Genomic DNA, 19,988 nt, shown 5'->3' with positions numbered 1-19,988 from the left:
GCGTACATATTAATATTTTAGATTCTGAACGAAGTGATGAATGTATTGATTTTACAATGATGTGTGTTTTTTTTTTGTGTCTGTGTACAGCATAACTAGTCGAAATAATGCTCCAATTTCAAACTATGGGGGTGGTTTCCGATGTAAAAGTGAATATCCTTGGTGCATTATAGGTAAAAAGTTAACATTTTCCAACAATTTTCAAAAAAATCGAGAAAAATAAAAAAAATGACGGAAAAACGGCAATTTTTACGCAAAACCAGTTTTCGACCAAATCGATTTTTTTTTATGGTTGTAATTCAAAAACTAATCACTGAAAATACTTGAAATTTTTACCAAATTTTAATGTCAGTGGTATCTATATATAGTTAAATTTTCAAAAAATTTTGACTTTTTTTGAGTTATTTATAGACCACTGAAATTTTCGATTTTTTTGAGAAATTTTTTTTAAAGTGTCGATAAAAAATTTTTGGATTACCAAAAAGTTTTGAAATTTTAATACAAGGTTCCTTATGAGTTGTTTTTATTGTAGGTAAAAAAAATTAAAAATCGTTAGTCACAATTTTTTTTTATAAGTGTTTATAGTTCAAATTTTTACGAAATCTGTCGAAAACGCGAAAATTTGCAAGTAATTTTGAAGTTGAAAAATCATAAAATTTTTGTGTTCATAACTAAGAATTAAAATTATAACACTATTTAGATTAGCATTTTCTTTACATGATTTAATTTTCAAAATATTTTGAGTTTTTTTGAAGTGTCGATAAAATTTTTTTGGCCCTATCAAAATACTTGAAAATTTTATACAAAGTTCCTCATATGTTATTCATATAATGATTAAAAAATTATAAGAATACATAGGTACAATTTTCTTTTATTAGCATTTGAACTTTGAAGTTCAAATTTTGACGAAAATTTGCCAAAATTATGAATATTTGCAAATTATTTTGTAGGTATAATTCATAAAAATGTTTGTATAGGTAGCTAAGAGTTGAAAATTTAATACAAGATTTTTCATAAGTTTAGCTTACAATAATTATAAAAGAACTTAAATTTTGGTGTATTCAGACCATTAAAACATAAACCACCTTTTTCACCAACCACTGGAAATTATATCCTAGGCTGACAAATCATCTTCGTTCAGAATCGTTTTTCGTATACAATGATACCTATCATTGCATTCAAATTTAACTTACCCTAGTCCGAGGTCCACCCCACCCCCTAATGTACAGCAGAATGGTACCCACTTGCCCGCTTTTTTTTTTTTTAATTTACGGTAACTCGTTTGCGCACAAAATTGAGAACAATGAAAACCAGCTTATAGGTAAAATTTTGAGTGTATATAGGGTGTCCGTATGGCATAACGTTTATTTTCAATCGTAGTTTCCCATCAATTTTCACCTATTAGCAAAAAAAAAATCGAAATTTGATTCTGAAATAAATTGGAAGGTGGCTTTAATACTTTTTTAGTTAATCTTATTTAAACCCAAACAACGTAACATAAGCATTTACTGAAATAATTTCAATAGCTCCATACTCCAACATAAGTATAGATTTTTTGGACTATATAATATATTAAAAATCATATTGATTTTTGTGCTAATTTTAGGCCAGAATTATGGACTAGTGAAACAGACCATAGCCCAAAAACCAACGAACAGAGCTAAAAATTTTCATACGCACTACAAATTATTCAAGTACTAATAGAAATTTAAATCGATACTGATTTAATAATTGATCATGAAAAAAATAAATAAAATACCCATATACTATGAAAGAATTATTAAAAAAAAAAAAAAAAAATTTATATATTCTGATAAAAAATCTACAAAAATTGACATTTTAACATTTTTAATTTAAACGCTTATGAATGAATTATAAATATGTAGGTACTTACTTAAAATTATTTATTATACTTATCATTAACTATATTTTTCTTATATTATTTATTTTTATCGTGTTAATGGTTTGATTGTAAAAATAATTGTAATTGTGATAAAATTATTTTTTTTAATTGAAAAAATTGTAAATGGTGGCTTATTAAGGAAGTTATAATACATTAAATAGCTCAAACGACATTTTTAACTCCCCAGTCTATAACACTAGAATATCATTAGATTGAAAGTTCTAAACCTTATAAAGGGTGAATGAAAATGTCGTATGAGTATTGAGTATACTAATTTTCCACCATCAGTGACCAATTCAAAAATGTTGAGAAGCACGCTGATTATGTACCCTACACGTGGTTAAATTTCTCTGAAAAAAAGGTTTTAATTGTTCGTAAATTGTGCGCTAATGATTTGTAAAAAAGGTAAATTTGCGCAAATGAGTTGTAGCTCTACTCTAGACATTTATTATTAATTACTTGGTATATAGAATATAGGTGTAGCTAGGTATCTTAATATTTTAAACAGACAAATTGATAATTTATAATTTAATTCAGTTGAAAAACAATATAAATAACTCAATCATTGTTTATTTTATTCAACAATATTTTTGTTAACAATTAAAATATCCAAACATACAATAACATAGTATCATAATATAATATGCCTAATACTTGAATTAAACAAATGAGCTTTAAAATCATGTAAATTTAAATTAATCGTGTTTAAAATTGCATGATATATTTATAAGCCATTAAAATTGAATTAACATTTAAGATATTCTAGAAGATAGTTAGTAAGTATAACACGAAAATTAAGGGAAAATGTATAGCTATCATCCAAATTATGATAGTTTTAAGTAATGAAAAAAAATCTAGTAGTTTGTAGTAGTTATAATATTATCTACTCACATATGTGTCTATTAGTATAATATAATAATAATGTATTAAAATGCATTACATAAATTAATGTCCATTGTATTAGCTTTATAACCTCGTTAACAATATTTTGCTCCAGCAAAATAAAGTAACGACGATGAAAACAATAAGCAATAACTACATTTTTTTTCTTTGACTAGATTTATTAAAATTAAAAGATCTATATGTATGTAGAATGTTATAACATTCTAATTTACAATTGTTCCTCGATCTTTATGAGTTCTTTTATACCATCATTCATTTCCTTAACAGCTTGATACTCAGTCAAACCCATTCTTCTCTTGTTTGAAATATCATAAATTCCGCCTTCTGCATCTGTATGTTCTCCACGAGTACCTCTAACCTAAAATGAAATACTATTTTTAATAACTTCTACTATTATTTATCTTAGATTTAATTAATATTGTTAATAATAACATTTCTCTTAGTGGAAATAACCAGGTAATAAGTATATGGCTGAAAGTTAAAAAATAATATTAAAACCAACTATTCGATTTCTATTTAAAACACTAGGTTGTACCCTACCCAATATATATTTTTTAAATTGTTTTGAAAAAAATCAATATATTATGTATTAAATTGTAATTTTGTAATTGCTATATTTAAGGTAGATAAGCGTAACCTATGATGTTATATAATTGATTTCATAGGTAGGTACACTAAATGTATTGGTTATGCGTGTGTGGAAAATATATAGGTATATCTATTGCACCGATCAGTGCTGTCATTTGGTGAAGGGGGAAAGGTGGGCATTTGCCCCTGTCTGATTTTAAAAGTAGCGATATGCCAAGATGTGAATAGATTTGAGGCATATATAAGTAATAGTCAATAGTTTAAATTTAATCTAAATATTTTGAAAAATGTTATTGTATATAATAAAGAATAATATAGGCATTATCAAAAAGTTTCAAGTAATTAATTATAGGTATTAATTATTTAATAGTTAAATTTTTTAACAAAGAATAAAATCATAGTTTTTCTTTATTTATTTAATTTTGTTGGATTTGAACTTGAAATATTTATAAATAAATATTGTAAATTTGTATTTTTTAGATTTTTTATTTTCTTTATGCAAAACTTACAAGAAATCTTCTATTACCTTTTCAAAATTTACTCATGTCATACACTTTTAACTATAAAACAATTTACACGTTTTAGTAATTAAAACTTCAAACAATTTAAAAAAAAAAAATCATAAATTAGTATTTTTGATAATTTTAAATCAAGAAAAAATAATTTGGAATCTTGTATTTACTTTTTAAGCTTTCTAACCAAGTACCTACATTTTTTATCTAGGTATATTTATAAGAAAAAAAACTAAAAACAATCGAAATTATCAAAATTTGATTAACTTTTTTTTTAAATAGCTTATGTTCAAATTTTAATTTCAAACACTTATAAAAAATAACTGTAGGTACAAATTATCTACATTTAATTTATTATTAATAATTTTTGCAAAGAGAATCTATGAAAACACTTAAAACTAAAGTATGAATATTATTACTCACAAATTAAAATTTAAACGTAAATAAATCGAAAAACATTTTTAACTATTTATAAATAACACAAAAAGATGTTTTTTATATTATATGATGTTTTAAAAATAACTTCATTGTAACTTTCATTACTCCGGTCAAAATCGATAACGATGATATAGATTTAAATCTTCTCTTTAATTTGATATCTCAGTCATATCACTCATATCAAACGTTAAATCGAATACCAAAACTAGTGGCGTGTATGAGACATTGATACGTCAACCGTGGATTTTTTAGTAGGAGTGATTTCATAAGTAATTTATTATCCTTAACATATTGATAATTTTTTTATTATTAGTGTTTCTAAAATGTAATGATAAGGATATCAGGCCAGTTTTATGTAAACTAACAGGTTTGGGCGTTTAATTATTTTTAATTTACTCGTACTTTAGGAACAACGGTATTGAAGCAAAAGTCCAAGCAATCATAAATTGTGTTTCAAATTAAAAAAAGATTACTTTGAGAAAATATTGATCTGTTTCTTACTTTTTATTTATTATAAGAAAATAAGATCTAAATATTAAAAGATAAATCTCTCATTAAATAAATTACTTTGATTTTTTAAGAGTAAGAAAGGGGTTATGATATTTTGAGGAATAATAAATATTCAAATTAACATTTTTAAGTCCCCTTTTTAAGTGAGCTTCAAGTATGAAACTAACCTAAGTTACAAATACTATTAATTTTATTCTAATGTGTAACTTATATTATTACTTGAAGATTATATCTTCCAGCAATTTCTTCCAATTTAGCTTTGTCCGCAGCTAATTTAGGCAGCTGAATATGAACTGATGCACGGATAGTTGTCCCTAAGTTCGTTGGACAGAATGTTAAAAAGCCCAAACGGTTGTGATGCGAAAACGGAAGTCTTTTTTCCACATCGTTTACTGCTGTTACGAGCCTTGTATATACCTGTGAACAATAATTGACGCTTGTTTAATAACTACATAATTATACATTTAAAAAATTATATAACAATTAAATAACCTCTCCCAAATTTCCTCCTTGTTGCATCGATATGAGCCTTAAATGATCTTCCTCATTGCACCAAACAAGGAATGTTTTGTTCTCATTATGGAATATACCACGACCAGTTGGCCAGAATCGCGAAGCATTAGCAGCCTATATTAACATCAATAATATTATATATTATATTATAAAATAGTAAATAATAGTACCTAATTGATATAGGTTACCTTTTGTGTAATAAAACAAAAATACATATTAATTGGGTGTTTTTTAAATTAAAATGTGGATACCTACGTATACGTATAATAGTTTAATGGTCTATAACAAGGGTGGCTAAACCGCGTCTCGCGAGCCGCATGCGGCTCGCATCTTATAGTAACATTTTTACAAAAAAAATTTTTTAATATGAATTTATGTATCATATACCGTATGACCTTTTTTTTACATTTTGGCTCTTCCATATTTATTTATATGTTTGGTGGCTCGCGAGTCTCTCTCGCTGGCCACCCCTTATAGACTCTATAATTTAAAACAAAAATGTTAGAGTTAAAAATAATATTATGTGCCAACATTGAATTATTAATAAAATGTATGTTTAAGATTCGTTTACCAAAATTATATTGTAGTGCATTGTACCTATATGTATTATCCTTCTACCACTCCTCGTAATTCCTATAAGGACACGTATTATAAAACATATTATTGTAATACTGCAGATTATCACAAGGTGATATATGAACGAAAATTTATCTTATCTAAAATATTATTTCAGTATATTGGGGAAATGGGGAATCATTTAAATTTTTAAATTATATTATAATAAATACCAAATAGTCATTGAGATCTATTTGTAAATAACATTCACAAATTCAGGTATGTTTCGGATTGCAAAAATTGTCTTGTTATATTATTATGTTTGATAATATTTTACAATCACAGTTAGTGGAAACATAAAATAACAGACAATCTTATAAACATTATATTTAAAATAAATGTTTATATTATTAATAAATATAAAAATGTATTAACTATTTTATATTATAAGTTATAACGCGATTATATTATTATTGTAAGTTTAACTTATAAATGAGGTTTTACAAATGAACGTATTAAAGGAGTTAAGTATAGGCAATTTTTTATGCACTATACACGTTTAGAGCTGTACTATATATTATATTATATAAGCATATTATTATATATCAAAATATAATAACTATTAGTCAATAGGTGTTTTTAAATTTTAAATGTTTATTTAATGTTTGTATAAATTTTATTTATTTAACTAAGAATTATAAGTTTATTACATCCAATATAAAACGTGATCACTAACATGCTAACCAAATATTAAGATAGGTACTTTTCACAAAAATTTAAACATACAAATTTGTAATTTATTAAAAATTATAATTGGAAGATGTAATATTTATAACTTAATCCATTATACTAAATTATCAACATTTAAGTTACTTCATTTATTATGTATTATTAACACCGATGTCTTTAGGTATATACCTAACTTCATTACCTACATTATAATAAATGTAATATTATACATAGTTATTTCTTTTTCTTTTACGATAATCTGATAAAAATTTTAATCATATGTTCCAAACCCTAAACAGTATAAAACATAAATAAATAATGTTGCTATTATTAATTTTAATTTAAAAAGATAGTAAAAATAAATGCCAAATCTATAAATTATAAACAATTATTATTGTTACATAACAAAAATTATTATATTCTAATATATTTAGACAGAACGTGACAAATAATTTTGAATCAAACATTTTTTTTTTTTTTAATTTGATTAGGTTTAATTATAATACGTGCATCGAATATTTTTGATATATATTTATTTATACCCTTCAAAAAAAATTACAATTTCATATTTTATTATACTTTGTATATATTCATATTACCAAATGTGCTATGTATCTATAATAATGATTAATAGCACGCACCTGTAGAAATCGGTCCCCTTCTTTAAATAGAAAATGGTCATCGATTAATTTTTGCTGTACATCTTTGGACATGCCAGTTAAAGGATAAAACTCTCCTTTCAATTCGCCACAGAGCCCCTTGAGCGTGGAAGAAACCTTATCCTCTATCTCCTTGTACTGCTGTTCAGTCAATAATGGATTAAATGGATAGCCTTCTAGTGAACGGCCACAACGTACCCTCGTAGAAATTATATACTTGCACTATCGATAAACCACAAAAATGTTAATTTTTAATTTATGTTTGTTAACGAAATATTACTTCTGGATCCAGATCACCGAGTGTGTTCACGTCACCCCAATTTTTTGCAGGATGTTTATCCGTAGACTTGAATCCTTTATGGTAGTCCTCGATGATCGGATCAAAAATTGGCGCAAACACTGTGTACGCATCAGCATCAGGAGCATAAATACCAACTCCCGAATCATGGTTTTCAAATCCTTAAATATATGAGTGTAATCAAGTAAAAATAATAATTAAGTTACTTAAAAAACAGGAAAATAATAAATAAGTTTTGAAAAAATAATAACATTGTTATCATCATTAAATAAAAATATTAAATGTAGTATTATAATTATAAACAATCTCTACGAATAAAATATCTAATATACCTATGTATTTATATCGTTAAAAATTAAAATATTCTTTTTTTGTGTGAATTTTGCATGCATTTATTTTTAAAATCTGTTTATTAATTGTTTTGTTATGATAGAGTACCATAACTACTTATGTTCCATAATACTTTGTATTCTATTATTTAATATAGTACATAAATCATAATTTATTTATTATTATTTTTGTTTATCTTAATTGTAACAATATTATTTATCCAAATATTCAATAGAAATGTAATTTGCTATTTATTATTCTTTTATTTAATTATTGAATAAATAAAAATGATTCTTATTACTATCTTATTATTTTGTCAACATAATATATTATTCTCAATTAACAAGCTAAAAAATAACAAGTGCCACGTAATAATAATTTAAAAATAAAAATAATACATTTTTGTTGAATTTTAAATTTAAAAAATGCAATATAGGTGGATCTACTGATCTCAAATTTGTATTCTGATATAAATTCAAAACATCAATAATTGGTTCTTTGAAAATGTTAAATAAGATTATTCACGACGTCTTTTCTTAATATTTTGTGTAACTACTGACTTGTTCATGCGAGATCATTTAATATTATAGGTTATAGAACATCCACTACCATAACAGATTGAAAACAAATTCACACGCGCTGTAAATGATAATATAGATAATACCTACTATTATAAGTAAATAATTTAGTTTTCACACAAATGTAACACGGATAAGGCAAAATTGGTCATTACATAGCCCTCCCCCCTTATTAATCATTATTTTTAGACAATTGAAGAAAATATATTATGTACCTTATAATGTGTTAAACTGTTATAAGTACCTTATTTTTTCAAAGTTCAAACAATTAACAAAACGAAAAAAGAACAAAAAAAAACTGAAAAAGTGAAAATATACTTGACTGAATAGTGCATACACTTTTTGTACTTGTGTATTCTACTGTTATCTATATCTTCGTCTTCCCTGTTTTGAGTTTTTAATTCTTTTTAAAATAACGTTTTTTTTTGTTTTTTTTTTATTTTAAGATTTACTTGAAATTATTTAATACATACGATATTTATCTATGTTTAATTTACAACAATCCTTTTAAATTATTTAGTCTTGATTTATAACTTACAAATTATCGGAAATACATACATAATGCTGACCTTGAACATTAATGCAGGTAAGTGTTGCAATGGGTGGGAGGAGGTTTTTGTTAGCAGTGATGCTGAATTCAGAATCCGGGATATTGATCCTGGGGGCGTCAAGCAGTCTAGCTCGAATTCCCAGTGACCTACATTTTAAAGCGCGACATCCCCGACAACAAAAAAAAGTGTATATACGTTTTCGGAGAGTGCCGACAATGGAAACGTTGTTATGCGCTTTATTTACTCGTGTCATTAATCATTGTTGGAAAAGATTATTATTTTGAAAATTTTTTTTTCATTTACCCTATATTATAGTGACAGGGGCGTTGCCAAATCGGTGTCTAAAGGATACATGATTGACAGCAAATGTTCTAAATATAATCGAGAGACCGAAATACGTCAAACGTAAAAAAATATTTAATTTAATTTGAAATGACTACGTATTAGTACTTACTCCAATTTGTAAAAACAATATTAATTAAAAATTATAACTCGTAAATTTTCTTATGTTATAAAAAAAAGAATACCCATAATTTTTGCCTATGATTTGTGAACTATTTTATAACTATTCAAGTTAAACTAAAAAATACAATTAATGTACTTATTTGTTATACAATCACATTTTTTTTTACCTATATTTGAATAAGTATTAGACTACGTAATTTGATTATTTTATAACTTAATAGAAAAATATATTTTTTTTAATCAAAAAATAAAATATAAATATTTTTGAAAGATCACACAATACGTATTAAATTTAATTAAGATAAAAAATCAGCATGACTTGATCAAAAAAATGTCCATTGGTACTACTTTGAATAAAAATAAATGAAACTAAAAAAATTAGGTACATCGAAAATTCGACAGACATATTATAATATGGAATATAAAATTGTTTACCCAACTCTTAAAATATAGTGTTACTTCTTACTATAATCGAATAGTAACCTAACACTAATATAACAAAATAAAGGTAGTTAATACATAATTCTTCATTACAACAATATCATACGAGCAGTTGAAAAAAATACTATGATATGTTTTAATAATTTATAATACTCAAAATATTTATTTTATATTACATTGATGTGTATAGTAAACTCATTATGTACAATTTTAAACAATTTTTAAAATTATATATAGGTAAGTTATAAAACCTAACAACCTAATTTTTAAAATAATTTATCTAAAAGTTTGTTTTTAAGTACTGTATACCATAATAATATGTTCATATATAGTTACAGGTTATATTATTTATTTTAAACTAATTCGTATAGATTCATCATAACTATGATCGTACTGCATTTGCCGATATAATGCAAATAATATGTTTAACTTTCCATTTTTTTTTAACATTTATACTCGTATACATTAGTATCGTAACTTCAATACCTATAAATACGACGATTATTAAATAGTTTTAAATATGTAGTTTATTTTTAGCATACAATTACGCTTACTTATTTGATAATTATAATGACGTTATATTATATTTTATAAATTATTTTGAGCATGGGCTTACCAGACTGAACACAATCCAAAAGCGTGGATCCAAATTTTGTCTTTTTGTTCATTAAGTCATCTAGTACCTCTTTTGTCAGATATTTCTTTAGCAAAGATTTGCTATCAGAGGAGTATAGTGAACACCAACCTTCTTCCAATTTTGCTATTACTGCGGGATCCATGTTGACGAATAAAGAAAAAAATCTAAATTTTTAATAAATTAAAAAAAAAAATAGCAGTTCTTTATATTAAATTTTATAAAACGTTTTAATTTTTAAACAAATATCTACAATTAAAAATACGTTAATTTCCTTAAAATATGACCCAATTTTGGAAGTCAAAGCAGAGTAGGTATACATTGTTTATAATTTCATCTTTGTATCACAAATTATTTTTTCAAAAATGACTCGACTCGCATTATTTTTAAATACAATTTTGACTGAAAAATTATATTTTATTACCAATACTTTTATCGGTGTATATAAGTATGATATAGTATTTAAGTTTTTATGTAGGTATTATTAAAAATACTGAAATATTGTTTTAATAAATTATTTAATTAAATAATTATCTTGTTTTATTAGCTCAATATACCTATACTAATTATTTTTAATTTTTATTTATTTCCTCCAATTTAATTGATTTTAAACAAAAATAACCATCAACAAAAGTATTTTACCAGTACAATAATTTTGGAATAGTTTTTAAATATTTGATTAAATAAATAAACTATAATATGTATTTATATTTTATCCATTTGAGCACTTAAAGATTTAATTGCTTATTTAAACTTACTTACTAAAAAAAGTATTGACGTTTGTTGGTTTCTTAATTCTATTTTATTTTAATAAATGGTATATTAGATCTTATATGTTTACATTTATTACAAATAAAAACGGAAAATGTAAAGCACTATGGTAACAATAATGAATAAGAATAGTAAAATAATATTGAAAAATAAATTATCGTATTACTAATTACTATTAATTATTATAGTGGACATTGTATAGATTTTCAATAAAGTATTATACCGAAACTGTAAAAAGTTATTTCGCTATTTCTAATTATGAATATAAAATATGAATATTTATGTTGATAATTAACTGTAAATTAATATTTAATTAGTATCCCCTTATTTATCTTAGTAAAATATTAAAATGTATACGAAATAAATTATTGTATTTAAAAGCATTAATAACATTTATAATAATTTTAATTTAAAAAAAAATATATGAAATTAATTTCTTTAGGTACTTCATTGAGTTAATAATCAAAGAAAAATTTAACGTAATTACAATACTTCTGGGTGTAGTCAAACTGTCCACTAAATTAATCATAAAATGTATATAAATTTATTTTGAGTAAAATATACTAAACAATATTAAAATAGAAATAAAATGATAAATAACTAGGTATAATGTCTTATTGAATTATTTACTTACGTCTTCTTTAGATTTTTAAATATAGTAGCAAATTTGAAACACTCGCTCAGGTGAAGTGTACCGTAAGCGATATATTTTGATATTGGGGAGCTTTATCGTCGCTAACAGACCTGCGGCCTTTAGTTTCCTCCCGACAAAGTCTGGCAAAGCCATGCGCTTTAAGCAGCGCTCACAACTAGGCGTAATATAGTATCGATACAAAATTTTGTTTTATTATAACAATATTAGTGAAAATACCATCTCTATGTAGTATTAAACAATTTTTTTTAAATACTTTTTAAATAGTTAAATGTATGATGATATAACTTACCTGTAACAATTTGATATTCAATTGAAATATTTTGAAAATTGGAAATTTATATTTAGGTTATTATTGACCCTTTTACTATACAATGATGATTCATTTTCCTATAGATAAGTAATTGAATTGATTTTTTATGGCGTTTAAAATAAATATAAAACGTGAGTAAACTATATAGTATAACTTTTTTATAAACGGTGACAAGTAATATTTTGCCTCGTTGTATTGGTTGGTTTAATAAGCTTAATTTTTTTTTAATCATTTCAAAGTGCCTAAACAGTAATATAATATTTATAAGGAATTAAGGTACTAATAAATTATCACATGTTAATGATTTATAACAAAACAACTTAAGCCTTAAAGGTTCCAGTATAGAAAATATTAGTAAATCCACAAACATCTAAAATCGAAATAGCCGTGTAGCCTTGTAAACTTAACATAATGTACTCAATATTCATATTATATTACATTGAAACACTTTAAAAATAAATTATTTGTTCCTGTAAATTACGTTTATTTCAATAAAATAAATTACATTAATCGAGGATAAAATTCAACAATTATTTCACAAAACTTTCAAAATAAATATTTATAGGATAAATTATTGCTACTTAGATCGCTTACTCTACAACTGTTATAGTTAAAAAGTTAGTAATAGACGTATTGAATACTTTAATTAGTTATATAAATAATAGTAAACTGTAACCATTTTTTTCTTACTGTCCCTATCGTAATTTAATAGTATTATTACCAATTATTATACTTATTGTATGTACTTACTACTGACATGTATATTTATACATACACTATACATATTTTTTTCTTTCTCTCCATTTATCCGCTAAAATAATAAATAAAAATACCTAATAATAGGTAGCAATTTACATACAAATATTTTTCTTCACAATGCTTAGTTATGAATAGTATTCATTTTTGCAGATACAGACATAATGGCATAATGCATTTAAAGGTATATTAGAACTTTTCTACTTAGAATCATAAAATAGAATATTTGAAATAAAAAAAATCAGCAAAAACTAAATTTAAATATTAATTATATATATTATTATTAATTATTAATTATATTATTTTATTTTAATTTAATTATTCAATTAATGATATAATTTTCAATCAATTACGAAAATTGTGTAGGTACCTAATATAATATTTAAATAAACACTGTCTATATTCGATGAATTTTGAAATAATTTATTTTGATACAAGGCTAAAGCCAGCAAAATAATATTTTGGAGGGATTTTGAGTATAAACATATTATATCATGTAATAAAATATAAAATTATAATAATATAATAATAAAAACTTATCATTTCAGTGGAGAGGTTTGAACCCCCTCGCCACAACCTTGTTTTTATATAATAAGCAAACCTAATACAAATTAGGTACTAAAGACAATTATTGGAATAAGATATTAAATTAATAATAATATTTTATAAATCCGTTTTTTAAACATAACAAAATTTAAAATATTTAAAATAAGGAAAATATAGGTAACCAATCTGCTATAGCTATAGCTATACAGTTAGTATATGTCAAGTGTACCTCATCATTGTATATATATTTTTTTTTGTTTGTTATATTTGAATTCAATGATAAATTATTGTTTACAAAAAACAGTTCTGTCAACCAATATTAATGAAAGTTTATTTAATAATGTTAAAATAATATTTAAAGTAATTCATTTTACTGTTAGTATTAATGTAGATAAATTTATTTTATTTTTTAAAACATTGTATTTATTATATCATTAATATTAATATTTAATCATTATAATACTATAAATAATATATAATTTATTCTTGTAATTAACTTTTGATTCATCATCTTTTGGAACAGTAAAAGTGCTTTGATTTTCAATTTTAGGGATGGTTTTTGTAAAAATTCAGATATAGTTAGCTCTTTATGCGGTCAGAAGTAAAAATGTCTAATATTTTCCTATCAAAGAAAACTTTATTCGTTCTGCTATAAATAATTGAATATAATTCTCAAACTTAATAAAATGTATATAAATTATGTATAGTAAAATGTATAACAACTAAACTAAATCTGGTGACATAACAATATCTAAAATTTAGTTGTTAGTTTTGTCTATGGACATATTAACAGTCTTGATGATCATATTGCTCCATATACGAAATAAACGTTGTACGTTAAGTTTTTTCAAATACCAAGAAGAATAATTATTGTATGTGTAAGTAGGTATTTTAATTTTTTGACGATTTCCCAGTGATTTCAACTCCAACTTTAATACAGCCAAATGACAAGAACTATCCAGTTTAATTCGTCCCAAAATACATCGTTTTTTTATCAGCTGTAAAATACATGACTAAATAAGTTTCGTTTACATAATTTATATATTTTTATTATTTATATTACTTCTTGTTTGGCATCTTGGTCATTTCGCAAAATTCTATTTAATAGTTTTTTTATTACTTCGACTGTTTCAGTTGTTTGATTGGTAACCTTTTTTATGGAAAAAAAAAATATTTATAACAATACTAATACTGTTTTGTTATTTTTAACATTTACATAATATTATATCATAGGCGATCTATTATAAAATATAAACTAGTTTATACCTTTTAGTTTTATACTTTTATGTATTATATTCCATTAGTACAAAAATTAGATTTGAGACTCTTATCATCTTTGTTATAGTAATAAAAAAAAGAAAATTAAAATTAAAAAAAAATAATTTACAATTAATTATAATAATTATAATATTGTACTAATGTCAAAAATAATCATTTAGTTACGAAATGTTTATAAGTGGATGTAACTCGTAAATATAACTGTTGTTTTTTTTTTTAAATACAAATACAGTTTAGTTACAAACTTACACTATAATATATAATATATAATAAAATATCTACTATCTTTAAGCACATATTTGTGGTGGTGGTAGAGAGTTAAAATAGCATATTAAGAACAATTTAATTATATGGTTTACACAGATAAAAATATACAACAGCATAAAATATAATGAAATATTATAAACAGTTTAATTGTACAATTGGAAAACAGATGAAATATATATATAAATATGAAAAAAAATGCAAAAGTAGAAATATAATTGCTTATTCAAGACTAAAGTACTGAAAAAAGACATGACTGAATTTTTTCTTTTAGTACTATAGTTATGGACTGTTTGTTTAATTATTTATAAAATCAGACTAGAATTTAAGATTTTCAAGGCCCTATGTTTTTAGAAGATCAAATATAAAATTAATAAATGTCTATAATTTTATTTTTATTTTTCATAAAACATTAAATATAATTCATAATAAGTCATTAATTAAAAAAAAAATTATAATATACCTACCGTATACATTTCTCAGTACACTAATAATAAATAATAAGTATTAAATCCTAAGAAGAAAATTAAAAATTTTCGAGTATTTTATTTTCAAAATTTAAATTGCTTTTTTTTTTACAAGTAAATATTTTCATTCATATTAAGGATTGAAGGAATTTTATATACATATTTGTTTTTTTACACACAATATTAAGTAATAATCTCAGTATTATGAAAATTTGGTGTAAAATTAAGGATCAGCCTCTAGAATGATTGGCATTTTTTTGTATTAAGAAATTTTAAAATCTATAGATTTCATTTAGAATTTAGGAATTTAGATCTGTTATTTACAATCTAAGTAAGTTTGATCATAAAATGGCTGGTGCTTAAAAGTATATTTCGTTTTAATTATTAACTACTATTAAGTCGACAACAAGCGGGAAATTAAATTAAGTTCTCAAGCATTTAAAAACTGGTATTATATGTGAATTGTGGCATAAATGCATAATATTCTTGAACCTTTTAATAATTGTATAGTAAAAGCGTACAATTGTACAAACTTTAAAGTGGTGATAATGATTTATATACTACAACCAATTTAATTGAACACCTATTATGAGCCAAAATGATGAATATGAAAATTACGGCATAAAAAGGGCTAAATATTAACTAGACAAAGAAATAATTGAATATCTCATTTAAAAAATTATTCTGAGAGACAAGTTACAATCACACATTTTCAATGACACCTCTATTCCTATTCTGGGAGTCATGATACCTATATCACTTCAACTAATTTAAATCAAATAATTCTAATATTCAAACTTAAAGATAAGAACATTATCTCTCGTTGGTTTTTTACGATATTTTAATTTTTAAACGAGCTATGAGTATGTATAATATTAATATTTAAAAATGCTCACAACTCATTTAAAATTTAAAATTTCGTAAAAACCTAACGATATAACATAGATAATACTCTGACCTTTAAGTTTGATAATAAGTCATTTAACTCTAATATTTAAGCTAAACACACAAAATTGGTTCTACTGAATGAAAATATTGTATTTTTATTATAGACAGAGACAATACATGCGGGTTTAGCGTCCTCTTAAAAGGTTATATATAAATCTATAGATTGAATTAAAATGCAAGTACATGTTCTTTTTATTAACCAGTAGCAAATACATTAACATTATTACGACTCTTCAAGATTAAGTCTCAAATAAATAGAGTCAACGCAAAATATACTTACTGACTTAAGATAATCTATTTCTGTTTCAATTGTCAAATTTGTCTGTTTCATTGCATCAAATAAAAAAGTAACAGTGTTATGGAAGTCAGTAGAATCGTTTTGTATTTTATGATAAAGGCTTCCATATGATTCATATTGAGGATCTATTTGCATTTCCTATAAAAGGGATTTTTCAAAAATTGTATTTATACATAAATATTTAAAAATCTAAAACATAGATAGGTACAGATTTCGATGCTGTTACTGAAACTGAATCAAACCCCAAAAAGTCATTATCTAGATCCAAGGGTAATAATTTATCAAACGGTACTTGATTACTGTTGAACATTTCTTCTTTAAGTTCTAAAAAAAAATATAATAAAATCATTATCAAAACTTAAAAAGAATTATATGAACTAGTAAACTTGCTGGATATTGTAGAAACATTTTTTTCATAAACCATTTGTAAACAGTCATTTTCTTGTATAATTTTCTCAATCATTTCATTATAATTTTTAATTTCTGAAATATAGTCTTCTAATTTTTTATTTTCTTGTTTTAGATTATCCATTTCTATACAAACAATCAAGATTCTTTACACTTTTAATAAAAGCCTTTTTAATACAGACTATTGTTTTTTATCGGAGAATTAAAATATAATTCAAGAAGGTATCTACATCACTAAACATTTGAAAAAAATCTTATTACGTAGATAAATTTTAATTAACTCATGAGCATATTATAATTAAATTAGGTTTAAATATTATATGTACATTTTAAAATAAAATAATTAGAAACATTTCTTACCTATCTTAAAAATTACCAAATGCACTGATTTAACAAAAAAATTGAGTCATCGATCAGATATCTATTACTATGAAACGATAGAGCCAATAGTCTATAGCTCCAATCAGGTGCCAATACAAATAGCATAGATGTTTACACATCAAAAAAAAATCAAGATCAACAAAACTAGTAGTATTACAATTTACAATAAGTGATTATTTGTTATTTTTTTACTCAAGCGAAAAATAATTCATCGTTAATAAAATAAGTAAAAATATAATTTTGAATATTTAAACAGGATAAAACTATAAAAGTAATATATATAAAAGTTGTATAGTATTATATTCACTCACCTTTTAATGCATTTTCATATCTAATAACATTTTTCATGTATTTAACAGAAACTTGGTCATTATATTTATTGACTAACTCAAAAGTATTCTTTATTTCATCATAACACTGCAGTAGAAAATCCATTTTTCTATTGACTTCCATCATTAATATTTAATATCTTAAAGTGCTTAAAAATTAATTAAACAAATTTTGAAACGAATCGATGTAAATTTTACAATATAGGTACCTACTATGATTTCAGTAAACGACAATTAAAATTTATACTAGAATAAATGTATTTTATTCCTTGAATATATATCTATTTCTATTTCTAATTACTTAGGATAAATTATGTTTTCGTAAGTTAATTGATCGAAAAAAAATATCATAATAATATGTAAGTCTTTGTATAATAAAATACAATATGATTCTTAGGATATCCACAACGTTGTTAGTTATTTATTTTAAATAATAGTCAATGACATGGTAAAATTTAGTTGATGAAACAAAAATAGTTAATCTAAAATCAATAAGTATTATTTTGTGTTAACGATATATTTTATTGAAGGCTTAATGCTTAAATCTCGAAGAGCTGTTATAACCCCTACAGTTATAATTAAATACTTATAAAAGTAACTAACAAAATAAACTAGTACGTTTAAATTCTAAATTAAGTCCTAACAAGTTAGAGTATTAATAAAAATCTATATTACACTTACTCGATTATAAGAAGTAAGGACCAATTAAATAATTTTCAGTTTACAACTTTTAATCGTAATATTCTGAATTGACATGAGTCTGCAGCATAGCAAAGTTAAATACCTACTTTATTTTAAACAGTTTGAAATAAGTTCACCTATTTGTGTAAAAAATATTTTTACGATTTACCAGTAATTATATAATACTATAGACTTTATAGATGTGCAGTTACTAAGATACCTACTAAAAAGTTTGATACCTGCAGAGACGTAACTAAGTAGGTATAGGTATAAATATTTTAAAAGATAAGATAAAAATCAGTGTAATTTTTACCGCTGTTGAGTATTGTTTATTTTTATTTATTTATTCAGTTAAAACAATTTCAATTAAATATAATTACAATAAAATACATTAATAATGGCTGATACATATACCAACTGAGCTATAAGCTCGTATCTGGTATACGGAGTTCAACGATATTACAATTCGTTTACAGTAAAATACTTGTACTTATATATTGAAATATGATATAGTTAAATAAATATAACATGATAAAATAGACACAGAAACAAAAGTTAACATCAGCATATATATCGAATATATTGTACAATTCTGATTTAAACACAATACACTACTTCGCTTCCATTAGATTCTAGTAGGTACCTACGTCGATACATAATAAGACGAATAATTATTTTTGATTTAATATTGTCCAAGAAATTTCTTATAATATTATAATAAGTACCTAATCTCTTATATTATAGCCAACTTATCGGAAGCATAAGACTGCATAAACTATATTGAATTGATACAGTTTATGAAATAATCTTAATTTTCGGAACTGTAAAAGTTACAATTATTAAATTATCTTTAGTTTTCTATTAATTAAGTAAGTAGATACTAGTTACCTACTACATATACCTATTATATATTAATATCCTTTATAGTGGCCAATAACGGTTGTCTACTGGCTACTCATAAGTCATAATGACATAATGTAGATTCTAGCTAGGTATAAAAGATATAGAAGATACGTGCATCCTTACCTATATAGTGATATACAAGTATAGGTTATACATTTATAACCAATAAAACAATATATATATATTATATTATAATATATCTACATGGAAAGTATCTGAGATGCAATTATCACTTTAGTATGTATAGTTTTATAGGTAATACCTATGCCGGGTTACATGAACAATCATTAAACATTTAATGAATAAATAATAAGATAATTGTTCCTTAAAATGATTCAGCAGCTCATAATTGGTCCATTAAATTGTATTGAACCATTAATAATTAA

The 19,988-nt window shown here is 23.6% G+C and overlaps 2 protein-coding genes across 4 annotated transcripts; both read right to left on the bottom strand.

Moving 5' to 3' along the window:
• Positions 1-2,453: 2,453 nt before the first annotated feature.
• Positions 2,454-12,177, bottom strand: LOC114121042 (arginine kinase). 3 transcript variants are annotated; one of them, XM_027983186.2, is made up of 7 exons: positions 12,013-12,177; positions 10,590-10,774; positions 7,591-7,769; positions 7,293-7,532; positions 5,347-5,481; positions 5,074-5,271; positions 2,454-3,164 (listed from the first exon to the last, which is right to left on the bottom strand). In XM_027983186.2, exons 2-7 carry the CDS (start codon positions 10,750-10,752, stop codon positions 3,015-3,017), a joined length of 1,065 nt encoding a protein of 354 aa, XP_027838987.1. In that variant the 5' UTR covers positions 10,753-10,774; positions 12,013-12,177; the 3' UTR covers positions 2,454-3,014. The 3 variants fall into 3 exon arrangements, with proteins under 3 accessions (XP_027838987.1, XP_050058348.1, XP_050058349.1); XM_050202391.1 differs by lacking the exon at positions 12,013-12,177 and adding an exon at positions 11,370-11,467; XM_050202392.1 differs by lacking the exon at positions 12,013-12,177 and adding an exon at positions 11,366-11,445.
• A 2,085-nt stretch (positions 12,178-14,262) lies between these two features.
• On the bottom strand, positions 14,263-18,900 carry LOC114121046 (uncharacterized). Its single transcript, XM_027983193.2, has 7 exons — positions 18,700-18,900; positions 18,001-18,167; positions 17,291-17,434; positions 17,109-17,224; positions 16,883-17,038; positions 14,709-14,795; positions 14,263-14,643 (listed from the first exon to the last, which is right to left on the bottom strand). Exons 2-7 carry the CDS (start codon positions 18,143-18,145, stop codon positions 14,404-14,406), a joined length of 888 nt encoding a protein of 295 aa, XP_027838994.2. The 5' UTR covers positions 18,146-18,167; positions 18,700-18,900; the 3' UTR covers positions 14,263-14,403.
• Positions 18,901-19,988: the final 1,088 nt, after the last annotated feature.

This window comes from Aphis gossypii, chromosome 2, assembly GCF_020184175.1.
Source record: "Aphis gossypii isolate Hap1 chromosome 2, ASM2018417v2, whole genome shotgun sequence".
NCBI classification, from domain to species: Eukaryota; Metazoa; Arthropoda; class Insecta; order Hemiptera; family Aphididae; genus Aphis; species Aphis gossypii.
Note: the sequence above shows the minus strand (reverse complement) of the source record. Positions and strands in the feature narration are given on the sequence as shown.

What these genes read in the sequence shown, in the direction of transcription:
- LOC114121046 (XM_027983193.2), bottom strand. Translation starts at nt 18,145, where the DNA reads ATGATGGAAGTCAATAGAAAAATGGATTTTCTACTGCAGTGTTATGAT. An exon ending in ATATGAAAATGCATTAAAAG is followed by an intron (nt 17,435 to 18,000) that starts GTGAGTGAATAT and finishes TTGTTTGTATAG; the next exon opens with AAATGGATAATCTAAAACAA. An exon ending in ACCAAGATGCCAAACAAGAA is followed by an intron (nt 14,644 to 14,708) that starts GTAATATAAATA and finishes TGTATTTTACAG; the next exon opens with CTGATAAAAAAACGATGTAT.
- LOC114121042 (XM_027983186.2), bottom strand. Translation starts at nt 10,752, where the DNA reads ATGGATCCCGCAGTAATAGCAAAATTGGAAGAAGGTTGGTGTTCACTA. An exon ending in AAGGAGGAAATTTGGGAGAG is followed by an intron (nt 5,272 to 5,346) that starts GTTATTTAATTG and finishes TATTGTTCACAG; the next exon opens with GTATATACAAGGCTCGTAAC. An exon ending in CTGGAAGATATAATCTTCAA is followed by an intron (nt 3,165 to 5,073) that starts GTAATAATATAA and finishes ATTTCATTTTAG; the next exon opens with GTTAGAGGTACTCGTGGAGA.